At 41.1% G+C, this 12,173-nt stretch overlaps 1 protein-coding gene across 1 annotated transcript in view; it reads left to right on the top strand.

Annotated features, from left to right (window-relative positions):
• Positions 1-10,888, top strand: part of ITGA9 (integrin subunit alpha 9) — a 353,430-nt gene extending 342,542 nt beyond the window's left edge. Inside the window, exon 28 of the mRNA XM_077865823.1 lies at positions 10,779-10,888. Coding sequence (XP_077721949.1) covers positions 10,779-10,820 — 42 coding nt within the window. The 3' untranslated portion in view covers positions 10,821-10,888. The remainder of the gene's footprint in view (positions 1-10,778) is intronic.
• Positions 10,889-12,173: the final 1,285 nt, after the last annotated feature.

The following is a 12,173-nucleotide window of genomic DNA, read 5'->3' as shown; positions in this document are numbered from 1 at the left end:
CCAATAGTAACATCTAGCATAACTATAACCCATTCAGTATCAAAAAGGAAAAAATTTACATTGTATCAATACTCAGACCATACTCAGATTTCATCAGTTATTTTAAGAACATTGATTGATTGATTCTAGACAGAGAGTCGGGGGGAGGGGCAGAGGGAAAGAGAATCTCAGGCAGATTCTGTGCTGAGCACAAGCTCCAGGTAGGGCTCGCTCTCATGACCTGAACCGAAATCAAGAGTTGGGGGCTTAACCTCTTGAACCACCCAAGCGCCTCTCATCAGCTTTAGTAGACATGCACTGATGTGTGTGTGTGTGTGTATGTGAGTGATCTATAGTTTCATGCAATTTGGTCACCTACACAGACACATAACCACGACCACAATCAAGATTAATCATCACATTATTTTGTACACTTGAAACTAACATAATGTTATATGTCAGTTATAACTCAATCGAAAAAAAATTTAAAGATTAATCACCACAAAGGGATTTGTTCATGCTACCCCTCCCCCACCACCCCTAACCTCTGACAACCATTCATCTACTCTCCATCTCTATAATTTTGTCTTTTAGAAGATGTTTTATAAATGGAACCATAGAGTACATAACCTTCTTTTTTCTTTCCACTGGTACACTCTAGTCAGATTTATTTCTATTCACAGAAAATGTTCCTTTATTTTCTCTGCAGAAATGCCCACTTTGCGTATGAGTCTTCCATACAAATGACCATGTGTGGAAAGCCTTCTTCAGCCATGTGGGAAGATTGGGAGGAGGAAGATTCCTAATTTCATGTTTGGTAGTTAGCTTCCATACTGGTAACACTAGTTTTCTAGTACTATCCTATAGATACAATATATGGATTCAATAGGCTTTTTTTTCCATTGGCCCAAGTGCTATCCATAACCTTGCTTACCATAGTAAGAAACTATATTCCAAAGTCTGAAGTGGGAAACAACTTGTCATTAAGTGTTTGCAAATACTGTGTTGAAACTGTGTAGACAAATTTTGTTTTGCCAAACATTGTATGGACTATGGACTGGGAGTGACTTTTATCTGACTGGAATCAGAGAAACAAGAATATTTGAACTTCTTTTAATTGTAGTAAAAAAAATAGTAGATAACCCTCAAGATTGCTTTTCTTCATTCAGAGTAATTCCCTAGAGATCCATCCAAGTTGTTACATATATCAACAGTTTGTAGCTTTTTATTTCTATAATAGTCTGTGGTATGGACATAGTATTGCTTGACTATTCACCTGCTGAAGGGCATGTGGGTCATTCCCAGTTTGGGGCTATTACAAATAATGATGTATTACGACATTTGTATTCAGGTTTACATGGCACATAAGTTTTCATTTCTCTGTGACAAATGCCTAAAAGGATAATTACTGAGTCATACAGTTAGCGTACATTTAGTTGTATAAGAAACTGCAAACTCCTTTCCAGTAACCGTTCCATTTTCCATTTTCACAGCAATATAGGAAAGATAGTTTTTCTACATTCTCACCAGAATTTGGTATCATCACTATTTTTACTTTTCGCTGGCTAATAGATGCAATCTTACTGCAGCTTTAATTTACATTTCCCTAACAGATAGTGACGCCCAACATCTTTTCATGGGCTTATTTGCCCACAGTATATCCTTTTTGGTGAGACCTCGCTCCAAGTCTTTTGCCTACTTTTGAATTGAACTGTGTGATATTTTGCTGCAGAGTTTGGACAGCTCTTTATACATTCTAGATACTAGTCCTTTGTGATATGTGGTTTAGAAACATTTTTTCCCAGTCTACTATTTGTCTTTTCATTTTTTGATTTATTGATTATTTCCTTTAAGGATCATGTTTTTGGTGTCACATCTATGGACCCTTCACCGAACCTGAGGTTGTGAATATTTCCTCCTCCTTTTTTTCCTAACAGTTTTATAGTTTTGCCTTTTCCAGAAGGCCACATAGTTGGAATCACACAGTCTGTAGCCCTTTCAGACAAGCCTCTTTCACTTAGTAAAATACATTTACATATCCTCCACATCTTTTCACGGCTTGGCAACTCATTTCTTTTTTAGCACTGAATAACATTTCATTGTCTGGATGTAGCACAGTCTATACGTCCATTTACCTACTGAAGGACATCTTGGTTGCTTCCAAGTTTTAGCAGTTATGAATAGAGCTGCTCAAATATCTGTGTGCAGGTTCTTGTGTGGATGTAAACGTTCAACTCATTTGAACAAATACCAAGGAGTGCAATTGCAAAATGGTATGGTAAGGGTGAGTTCGGTTGTTTTTGTTTTAAATATTTTTTAAAAGATTTTATTTATTTTTTCATGAGAGACAGAGAGAGAGGCAGAGACACAGGCAGAGGGAGAAGCAGAGGAAGCCTGATGTGAGACTCGATCCCAGGACTCTGGGATCACTACCTAAGCCGAAAGCAGACACTCAACCACTGAGCCACCCAGGTGTCCGGCTGTGTTTGGTTTTGTAGGAAACTGCCAAACTCTCTTCCAAAGTGGCTGCGCCATTCTGCATTGCCACCAGTAGTGGGCGGGAGAGTGAGCCCAGGCATACAGAGAGCAAGTCAGAAGACTCTGGGAGATGCTGCTTCATCAAGAAATCAGGGCTGAAAGACACCTGACATGTCTGGTCATAAAGAAGGGAGATACAGTCTGAACTAGGTTTGGGGATGAATTAGTGAGCAGCACAGAGAAAACTAAATAAAAGGGAAAACCAGACAATTCTTAATTTCAGGGAAAACAAAAGTTGAACAGAAAAGGGAAACAGATGCATCTAGCCTCAACCCCCGCCCCCAACTTTTATGGTCACTGAAGAGACTACTGATCGTCACAGCTCTCACTGTGAAACATGATATCAGCCCAGAAGTTTCTTGTGAGTTTGGGTGTGGAAGTGGGTCCTCACAGGGAGGAATCAGGGTCTCTCAGGCTAACATCCCACCCCTCAGCAAACTACAGCAAGGCTATGCAACTACGGTTACTGACAATAATCATATAGACAATAATACAGGTAATCATACCAAAAAAAAAAGGGTATTATGGGAGCATGAAATGAAAAAGTTTTCCTGTTCTGGTAGCATAGAAGTGTTCCCTAAGGAAGAGATGATAGAGAAGGAGAAATAACTGGGTGAAGAAGAAGAGAAAAGCATCTCGGGCAGAGGGAACAGCAGGTGCAAAGACCCAGTGGCAGGCAGGAGCCTAGATTGTTCAAGAAACTGAGAAGATCCCAGTGTCCAGACAGTAGTAGCCAAGAGGCACGAGTGTGAAGTGAAGCAGGAGTGGCCGAGCCAGGAACTGCTAGCGGGTGGCTGGAGGGAGAGCAGCCCTTCACCCATTCGGAAGCCTCAAGGGAAGGCCTAAAGTGAAGGCAGTAGCTCACCCTCAAGAGTATGAATTTATTGGATGGAAATCCAATAATCTGGCTCCCGACTGTCCCCTGCTGGTCAGGACAAGTCAGGGCTGCCTGTCTAACAACTGCTTTAAAGGAGTTCGGATATTTTTGGTGTTCACGAGAACAAACATTTAACTTCCCAAAACGTCAGTGAAGTAGTGCTGAGGAGTCGCACAATCAAAGAAATGAAGTTATGCAATTAGTGGGAATAATGGGAAAAGAAAGCAAGCAGCTTTTATTTGTTTTAAAGATATTATTTATGGGCAGCCCGGGTGGCTCAGCGGTTTAGCGCCTCCTTTAGCCCAGGGTGTGATCCTGGAGATCGAGTCCCACGCCGGGCACCTCTGCGTGGAGACTGCTTCTCCTTCTGCCTGTGTCTCTGGCGCTCACTCGCGCTCTCTCTCTCTCTCTCTCACTCTGTCTCTCATAAATAAATAAATCTTTTTTAAAAAAATAAAGATGTTATTTATTTATTTGAGAGAGAGAGAGAAAGAAAGCAGGCACACAGAGGGAGAGGGAGAAGCAGACTCCCCGCCCAGCAGGGAGCCCGATGTGGAGCTGGATCCCAGGACCCCGGGATCGTGACCTAAGCTGAAAGCAGAGGCTTATCCAACTGAGCCACCCAGGCGCCCCAGTAAGTAGCTTTTAAAAGAACAACAACAACAAAAGACTTCAACCATAAACTTACAAAAGCAATTTTTAAAACAGGCCCTCATTTCAAGTTGCAGGACAATAGACAAAGTGAGAGAACGGCCTGGGGAACGTGATCCTTCCTGAAATGAGGCTGTTCTCTATGTTTTGTAACCTATTTCCTCCACTCCTCCTCCCAAAACTATCCCGTGGTCAAGGAGATTTCGCTTTTAATCTTTTTGTAACAATGGGTGAAACACCACTCAGTCAATGGCTATCTCTTGACAACATTTCCTCTACAGTGTTGCAGTTACTGGACAAATCATTTGAAATGTATCTTAGAAAAGTAACAGAGGCATACTTAGAATCTGAGCTCTTTACATTCTGGCCTATTTCATAGAGATTCTTTTCCCTGTCTGTGTCCAGGTATCAATGTATAAATGCTTAACTGTATACTCTGCCTATGAGCTAAAGACTCCTTTCACTGCACCCAAGAATCATTATTCTCAGGTGGTTTATGCAAAAATTTTTTGAAAGTTAATATTCTTCTACTTAGAATATATGACCTTGAGGTGTAGCATACTGAACTGAAACACCAGTATTTTGCCTACCAGAATGTTAACATTTGTTTGTTGTTAGATGCCTGCAAGGAGATAAAACAGAATAATGGCTTGCTATTTGAGAATTATTTTTAAAAGAAGCTAATAACTCCAAAGAAACTGGCACTCCCAGAAAAAATTAAACTATAAACCGAAAAAGGGGAAAAGGCAAGTTATTGAGATGTATGTACATCCAGACTAGTATCTGCCACAGTAGTGGTTCTAATTATTTTCTAGGCTCCCCAATTGAAAATATTTTGATAAATGCTATGACAGATACAGATTCATCTATTTGAGTAACAGCACTCAGCTTAATACATTTCCTTTTTTTTTTAAATTCACTTCACATGGATCATATGCCATGTGCCAAACCCTATATAATATATAAGATCTGTGTTATTCTCTACAGACTTCCTGAATTTGCATTTTAATATTTCAGAAGATATAGCTTTCTATCATTCTAGAACTATAGTTACTCCATAAATTCTTTCTTTGCTAAATTCCCAATTTCACTAGCTGTAATATTTCACTTTTTTTTTTTATCATGGAGCGTTGTGGGGGAGGGGCATCCTCTGGTGCGTGAATAGCAGCATTCCATCTTGGAGTTTGCTCTATGTCTCCACTGGGTGAAGTGGTTTATTGACTGTCAATTTGTAAAGTGCTCTCTGGGAGTTTCTCAATGCAAGATAGTAGGAGCAGAAACATATTTCATTGCCTTTTCTGTCAAAATATAATTAACATGTGTAATATATCATCTTTGAGCAAGACTGGATGAAATTCCAGCAAGTGACCCCATCCAACAGCTGTCCCTACAGAGAGTCCTGGCTGAATAGTTGTGGTCTCCAGGATCTGATGGCTTCCTCTGCTATCTTTTCTGTTTAATAGCTGCTTTTATACATGTGTGTATATGTACACATGCATTATGTATGCATATATAAGTATTTGGCTTAAAACCTACTCCTCAGAGTCATGGAAAGGAGAGAGAGAGAGAGAGAGAGAGAGAGAGAGAGAGAGAGATTTCCCTCCTACTCTATCCCCCTAACAATTTTATTTGTTCCTTATGAGTGCATCCAGAGTATCCTTATGTACTTACAAACAAATATAAATATGGATCTTTGGTTTTTCCTTTTATACAGAAAAGGCAGCCTGCTATTTGTATTATTCTGCACCTTGTGTTCTTCCCTCAATTCATAGAAAACATTCATATTGGGGCACCTGGGTGGCTCAGAGAAATATATAACAAAGGATAGACATGGTATATAATTTTCCTGGTCATTTAAAGCTTGTGTCACCAACTCAAGTGCCACAGTAGGAACATCTATGTGTGAAGGTCGGGGGTGAGGGGTCAGAGGGAGTGGTAGGCACTGTGTAGCCCTGGAGACCACAGGTCTTTGTGAAGGCCACAGCTATTGCTCTGTCATGTGGAAAGAAAATACCCATGTTGATAGACCATCCCAATTTTCAAGAAAAACCAGAAATTCATATTTTCTCCCCATCTTATATTTTAGGAACTAATTCAAAATTTGGGGAACTTTTTTGGAGACAAATTATTTTTTTAATGATGCTTGACAAGTTGATACTAAAGTTTATATAGAAAAATAAACATGCAAGAATATCTAGAAAAAATGAGGGGGGAAAAAGCTTTAACTAGGGGTCAAGGACTAGTCCTATGAGACATTAAAACATGTTCTAAAACCTCTATAATTAAAACAGTGTGATACTGGTACATGAATAGACATTCCAGCAGAACAGAATAAAAAGCCCCCAAATCAACCTAAGTACATATGGAAAATTTATACACAATAAAGGTGGAATCTTGAATCACTAGGGCAAAGATTGACTTTTACAATAAATGGTGCTGAGACAACAGGGTAGCCATGAGCAAAGAAAAACTAGATCCTGATCTCACTACCTACAAGAGAATAAACTCCAAATGGATCAGCGATCCAAGTGTAAAAGACGAAACCACACAAGTACTAGAAGAAAATATGGATGGATCTTTGCATAATCTACGTGTCAGGAAAGGCTTTCTAACTATGCCTCAAAATCTGGTGGCAATAAAGAACAGATTGATAAATTTGACCACATGAAACTAAAAATTTTCCTCTTGGCGAGAAAAACACGATAAGCAAAGTCAAATGATAAAATGGAAGAAAATATTTGCAATCTATGTTAGAGATAAAGGACCAATATCCTTAATATAGAAAGAGCTCTAAAACATGGAGGAGGTGAGATTTTTAAAAAATATGGGAAAATGGGCAAAAGACATGAATAGACAGTTCACTAAAATATATATATAGATAGATATAGATATTTAAATGGGCCTTAAACATGTGAAAATATGTTCAACTCACATTATAAGAGAAATACAAATTTAAACTATGTTGTGATACCATTTCTCTCCTAGCAGATTGGCAAAAATTTACAATATGACAACACATTCTATTGTTGTGGCTGTGGGGAAAGAGGCGCTTGCATACATTGCTGGTGGAAATGCAAATTGATACAATCTTCCTGGGAGGAAATGGGCAATTCCGAACAAAACTACATATGTGTTTACCTTTTAACCCAGTTATCAGGCATGTACCCTTAAGCTACTCCTTGACAGTGCAGCTAAAGAAAAAGAAAAAAAAAAAAAAAAAGGGAAGATCTCTATAAACTGAAGGAATTATTTGCAGACTATATTAAGTGAAAAAGAAAGATACAAGTGAGTATCTACTGTATGCTACCTTTTGCTTAGAATATTAGAAATTAATAGATACATGTATTTGCTGTTTGTACAGCAGAGGAAAACACAGAAAGGACAGAGCAGAAACTCATGGCAATGATTACCCAAAGTGCTAAGGTAGAAGCAGGGTGGAGGTGTGGGGCTTGGGGGAAGGTACAACAGATAGGGCAGTGACACTTCTCTAGATGTACCTTTCCATATACCTCTGACTTTTGGGGCCATATTAATGTCTGAGTTACCGTAAAAAAAAAAAAAAAAAAAGAAAAGAAAAGAAAATCAACAAGAATGGGGAAAATTCTACAGGAGAGAAAAAAATGACCCTAACTTGGGGGTGGAAGAACTAAAGGGGGTGGGATAAAGTATTTTGACAAAAGACAGAGAGAACATGGAACAAATACTGAACTCTGGTTGGGCTGGTTTTTTGCAGTGGAATGGGTTAGCATTCTGAAGCTACTTTCTGGATTGTCTAGCATAAGTATATAAAGGGACCATGGGTAGCAGGAGTCCAGTTTCTCACTGTCAGAGAAGGGAGTTACAGAGATGGGAAGGGGGGGTGGCATAATTGTGCAGTGTTAGTAACTGGAGGTACCACTTATAAACCTATGGTTTTAGTAGAATGAATATAGATGGATGACTGATAGTTTGATTAATATAAATAAAGAAATTGATACAGATGAAGACAGATACATTTATTTAGCTGTGTCCACCGAGTGAGCCTAGAATCAGTAACACCCCAGTAGCAGTGAGTGCACCTAGCACCCAGATCCTGGTTTGTATTCTCCACTAAACAGAATCAAGGCTCCTTAGACAAATGACTGATTCTAGCACTAGGGCAGGGAAAGGACAAGATAAGCCTGGAACATTTTGTACCAGAAATTAAAGAAGGGCTCAAAGAATAATGGGGAGATGCCAAACACACACAAAAGCCAACTCAAACAAATTCCCACTTTTCCCAAACTGTGAAAATGTGATGGCAGTAACCAATTCAAGCAAGAATCAACAGATACTAAAACCGGAAGGTAAACATTTGGAAGGTAAACATTTGGTGAGAATAAGGATATTTACATGTCTTAAAGTACTTCCCCGCAAAATACTTTTTATTTAGAAAGGGGGAAATACACAGGGACAAAATTTATAGTGGACAAACCCCTAGAGTTGCTGCCCTAACCAAGTGATCAAAGTGAATGTTACCAATAATGCCACAAGCAATATGATGAGCCTCTTCACATGACACACGGGTAGGGATACAACGCTTCTGGAGCATTCCTGACAAAAATGCATAACTTGCATCTAATCATCAGAAAACAAGAGGCAAACCTATTCAGGGATTTTCTTTCTTTTTTTTAATTTTTCTTTCTTTTTTTTTTTTAATGATAGTCACAGAGAGAGAGAGAGAGAGAGAGAGAGAGAGGCAGAGACATAGGCAGAGGGAGAAATAGGCAGAGGGAGAAGCAGGCTCCATGCACCGGGAGCCCGACTTGGGACTCGATCCCGAGTCTCCAGGATCACGCCCTGGGCCAAAGGCAGGCACCAAACCGCTGCGCCACCCAGGGATCCCTATTCAGGGATTTTCTACAAAACAACTAGCCTCTGTTCTTCAAAACTGGCAAGATTATGAAAGACAATGACCAAGGAACTGTTTTAGATTAAGGAAATAATAGAAACATGACAACATGGTCCTAGATCGGCTCCTGGACCAGAAAAAATAGTAAACTTTCTCTTTTGTTACAAAGGGCAGGACAGGTTAGTTGGTGAAAGGTGAGGAAGGTCTATAGGTCAAATAATAATATTGTCTCAATGTTGATTTTCTGTTTTGGTAATTGTACATGGTTATGTAACAGACTATTCTTGGTTTTTAGGAAATAGTCACTGAGGGGCACCTGGGTGGCTCAGTGGTTGAGTGTCTGCCTTCGGCTCAAGGCATGATCCCGGGGTCCTGGGATCAAATCCCACATCGGCTCCCCATAGGGAGCCTGCTTCTCCCTCTGCCTATGTCTCTGCCTCTCTCTGTGTCTTTCATGAATAAATAAATAAAATCTTCAAAAAAAAAAAAAGGAAATATTCACTGAAGTATTCACTGGTGTTTACTGGTAAATCTTACTCTCATATGGTTCAAATGATAACAATATAGGGAGCTAAAAAGTGATCACTTAGGGAATCCAGTTGATGGGTATATGGGAATTCTTTATTCTTGTAATGTTTCTTTAAGGCTATAATTATTTTAAAAAATCCATTTTGAGAGTCTGCATGGTACAAGTGAAAACAAGCAACAACAGTAAGAACAACCAATCATATTTGCCACCAGCATGGATCCCTAGGCTGCCAGTTTGCAGTCTCTGGCTTGGAGCTATTTTCCTGAGTCGATTTTGAGTGAGGTCTTGCTGATAACAACCATTGCTGGTGCTGGAGAATATTTTGCTGCATCTGGAAACTTTCTCTTTTTTAAGAGAAAGAGAGAGTAGAGCGAGGGGCAGAGGGAGAAGAAGAGAGAGAATCTTAAGCAGATTCCATGCTTAGTGTAGAGCCTGATGCAGAGCTCATTCTTATGACCCTGACATCATGACCTAAGCCAAAACCAAGAGTTAGACATCCAGCAAAATGAGCCACCCAAGCTCCTCTGCCTCTGGAACTTTCAAACCAGCTTACTAGCAACAAGGAAGCCACAGAGATGGTCCTTATATAATCAATTTAGTAATAAAGCAATTTAAATCTGGATGCAGTCTCCATTCTCAACAATGAAGAAAAGTGGTGTGATCCAGATAGCCTTGCCCCATGGGAGTCCTGCATTTCTCTAGCTGCCTTTAGAGAGGTTCAAGCAATCTTGCTTCCTGCTTTCTGGTCTTAGCGATACACAGCACCAGAGGGGTGTCTAATAATCTATCAGAGCCTCACAGTTGAAGAAAACGTGTTTGTATGACTGAAGGGGAAAGAAGAGACTTTAAAGTTAGAATGAACTTTTGAAAGAGGGAAAATGTGTTTCAGCATTGGAAAGGGAAATGTTCTTGGCATATCAAGCTTTTGTGGGTAGGAAGGAGAAACCAGGTGAGAGGCAGGAACCCCGTGCTGCAAATGGAATGGTCTCATCTGAGGGTGCAGCCTAATCCGCCAAAGACAGGAGGTGTTAAATCAGTTTGCAGACTGATTCAGGGGACATTCAGGCCACCTCTCCCTTTTCACTCTGCAATTGCTCTTTCCAGATTAATCAGTCCAAAGGCCAAGGGAGCACAGACCAGGAGCACTAAGCCCAGAAAAGGAGGCTCCCTGCTATCTGGGCCTTGGGAGGCAGGGAAAAGTTACTCGAGGCACAGAGCAGGGAACAACATTCTTGGTAGAGGGAATAGCATATGCTAAGGAGAGGCACCATAGGGAAGATGTAGCTTTAGGGCTACGTCTTATTCTCTTGGCATTTATCTCCATCTCCTCATAGGTTTCTTGGAACAGTCCACAGATATGCAGTCTGCAGTTGTGAGTTGGGTTTCCTGAGGTCACGTCTTCATGATCTAGTGAACAGCCGTCTAATGGAATCTGGGTCTCAGGCCTCATTATCTAGAATGTAGGAGAAAGTGCCCATTTCAGTCTCTCATCATGGGCTACTTACCCTAAATAAATATGTCTGCAGATCACACGCATACACATATTTCTGGGGTTTCTTTTAAGTCGCTAAGTTTTGGAATAAAATTTTATCCAACCAGAGTAACCTGAACTATGGTAATGAACCGAGCCAAACAGGACTCTCCGCCCCCCACCCCCACCCTCAGAATTTAAACTGAGGTTTAAGAGAATTAGTTAAATGCCAGCAGGAAGACAAGTGATCAGACCCAAAGGAAAGCAGGAATAGAAACACAGGGGAGTCACATTCATGACAAATGTAAAGAGGACTGGTCTGGAGTGGCTCTGATCCTGAATGGCCTCAGTTTCCTGAGCTTGGCAGTGGGACCCACTCATCCCCAAGGCCTGCCAGGTGGTGGGTTTCTCCAGAATCTAAGCTGGATTCCTCTGAAGTTTGGATAGAGCAGAGCGCCTGCTCTGGGATGCTCACCCCAGCTCCATTCCTTGCAGCTGAAGGAGCCTGTGCCCCTCAGGGATACATGGTACCCATGCAGAGCTTGGTATACAGTAAACAATCAGGATGGCCGACACCCACCCACCTCCCCACCTGCCAGGAAGTATCAGGGATTTACAGAGATAGTAAATGTTAAGGAGCTTTGTGGCCTCTCTAGGTCTGACCAAATCCATGTGGCTCATATCTTTGTTTCTCAAAAACATTTTTTTAAATATTTTATTTATTTATGACAGATACAGAGAGAGAGAGAGAGGCAGAGACACAGGCAGAGGGAGAAGCAGGCTCCATGCACCGGGAGCCCGATGTGGGATTCGATCCCGGGTCTCCAGGATCACGCCCTGGGCCAAAGGCAGGCGCCAAACCGCTGCGCCACCCAGGGATCCCTCTCAAAAACATTTTGATTTGAATATTTTAAAAACTTTTATAACAATTACAGACTGTCCGGAAATGTTATTCTTTCAGTCCCATCTCCAAGCTCAGACCAGGCTAGGCGCCTCCTTCTGGTCTGCACCCATTCCTTCTGGGCAACAGGCATCATGTAGCTGCATGGCCTTCCCAGGAAATGCAAGGCCTGGAGAGAGGAAGCACTTGCCTGTGGCTTCTTTCAGTGGAGACGGGTCCCCAGCCTGGCACTCAGGTGTTGGAGCACAGGGAGAGCCTCCCATGGCCAGCTTGGCAGCAGAGCAGGACCAGCAATTCACTGGGTCTTGAGCCCCAAGAGTCAGCTCTAGCCGAGCTTCTGGGACAGCAGTATAGAAG

Source organism: Canis aureus, chromosome 22 (assembly GCF_053574225.1).
Source record: "Canis aureus isolate CA01 chromosome 22, VMU_Caureus_v.1.0, whole genome shotgun sequence".
Classification (NCBI taxonomy): Eukaryota; Metazoa; Chordata; class Mammalia; order Carnivora; family Canidae; genus Canis; species Canis aureus.
This window is presented reverse-complemented; position numbering and strand designations above follow the sequence as displayed.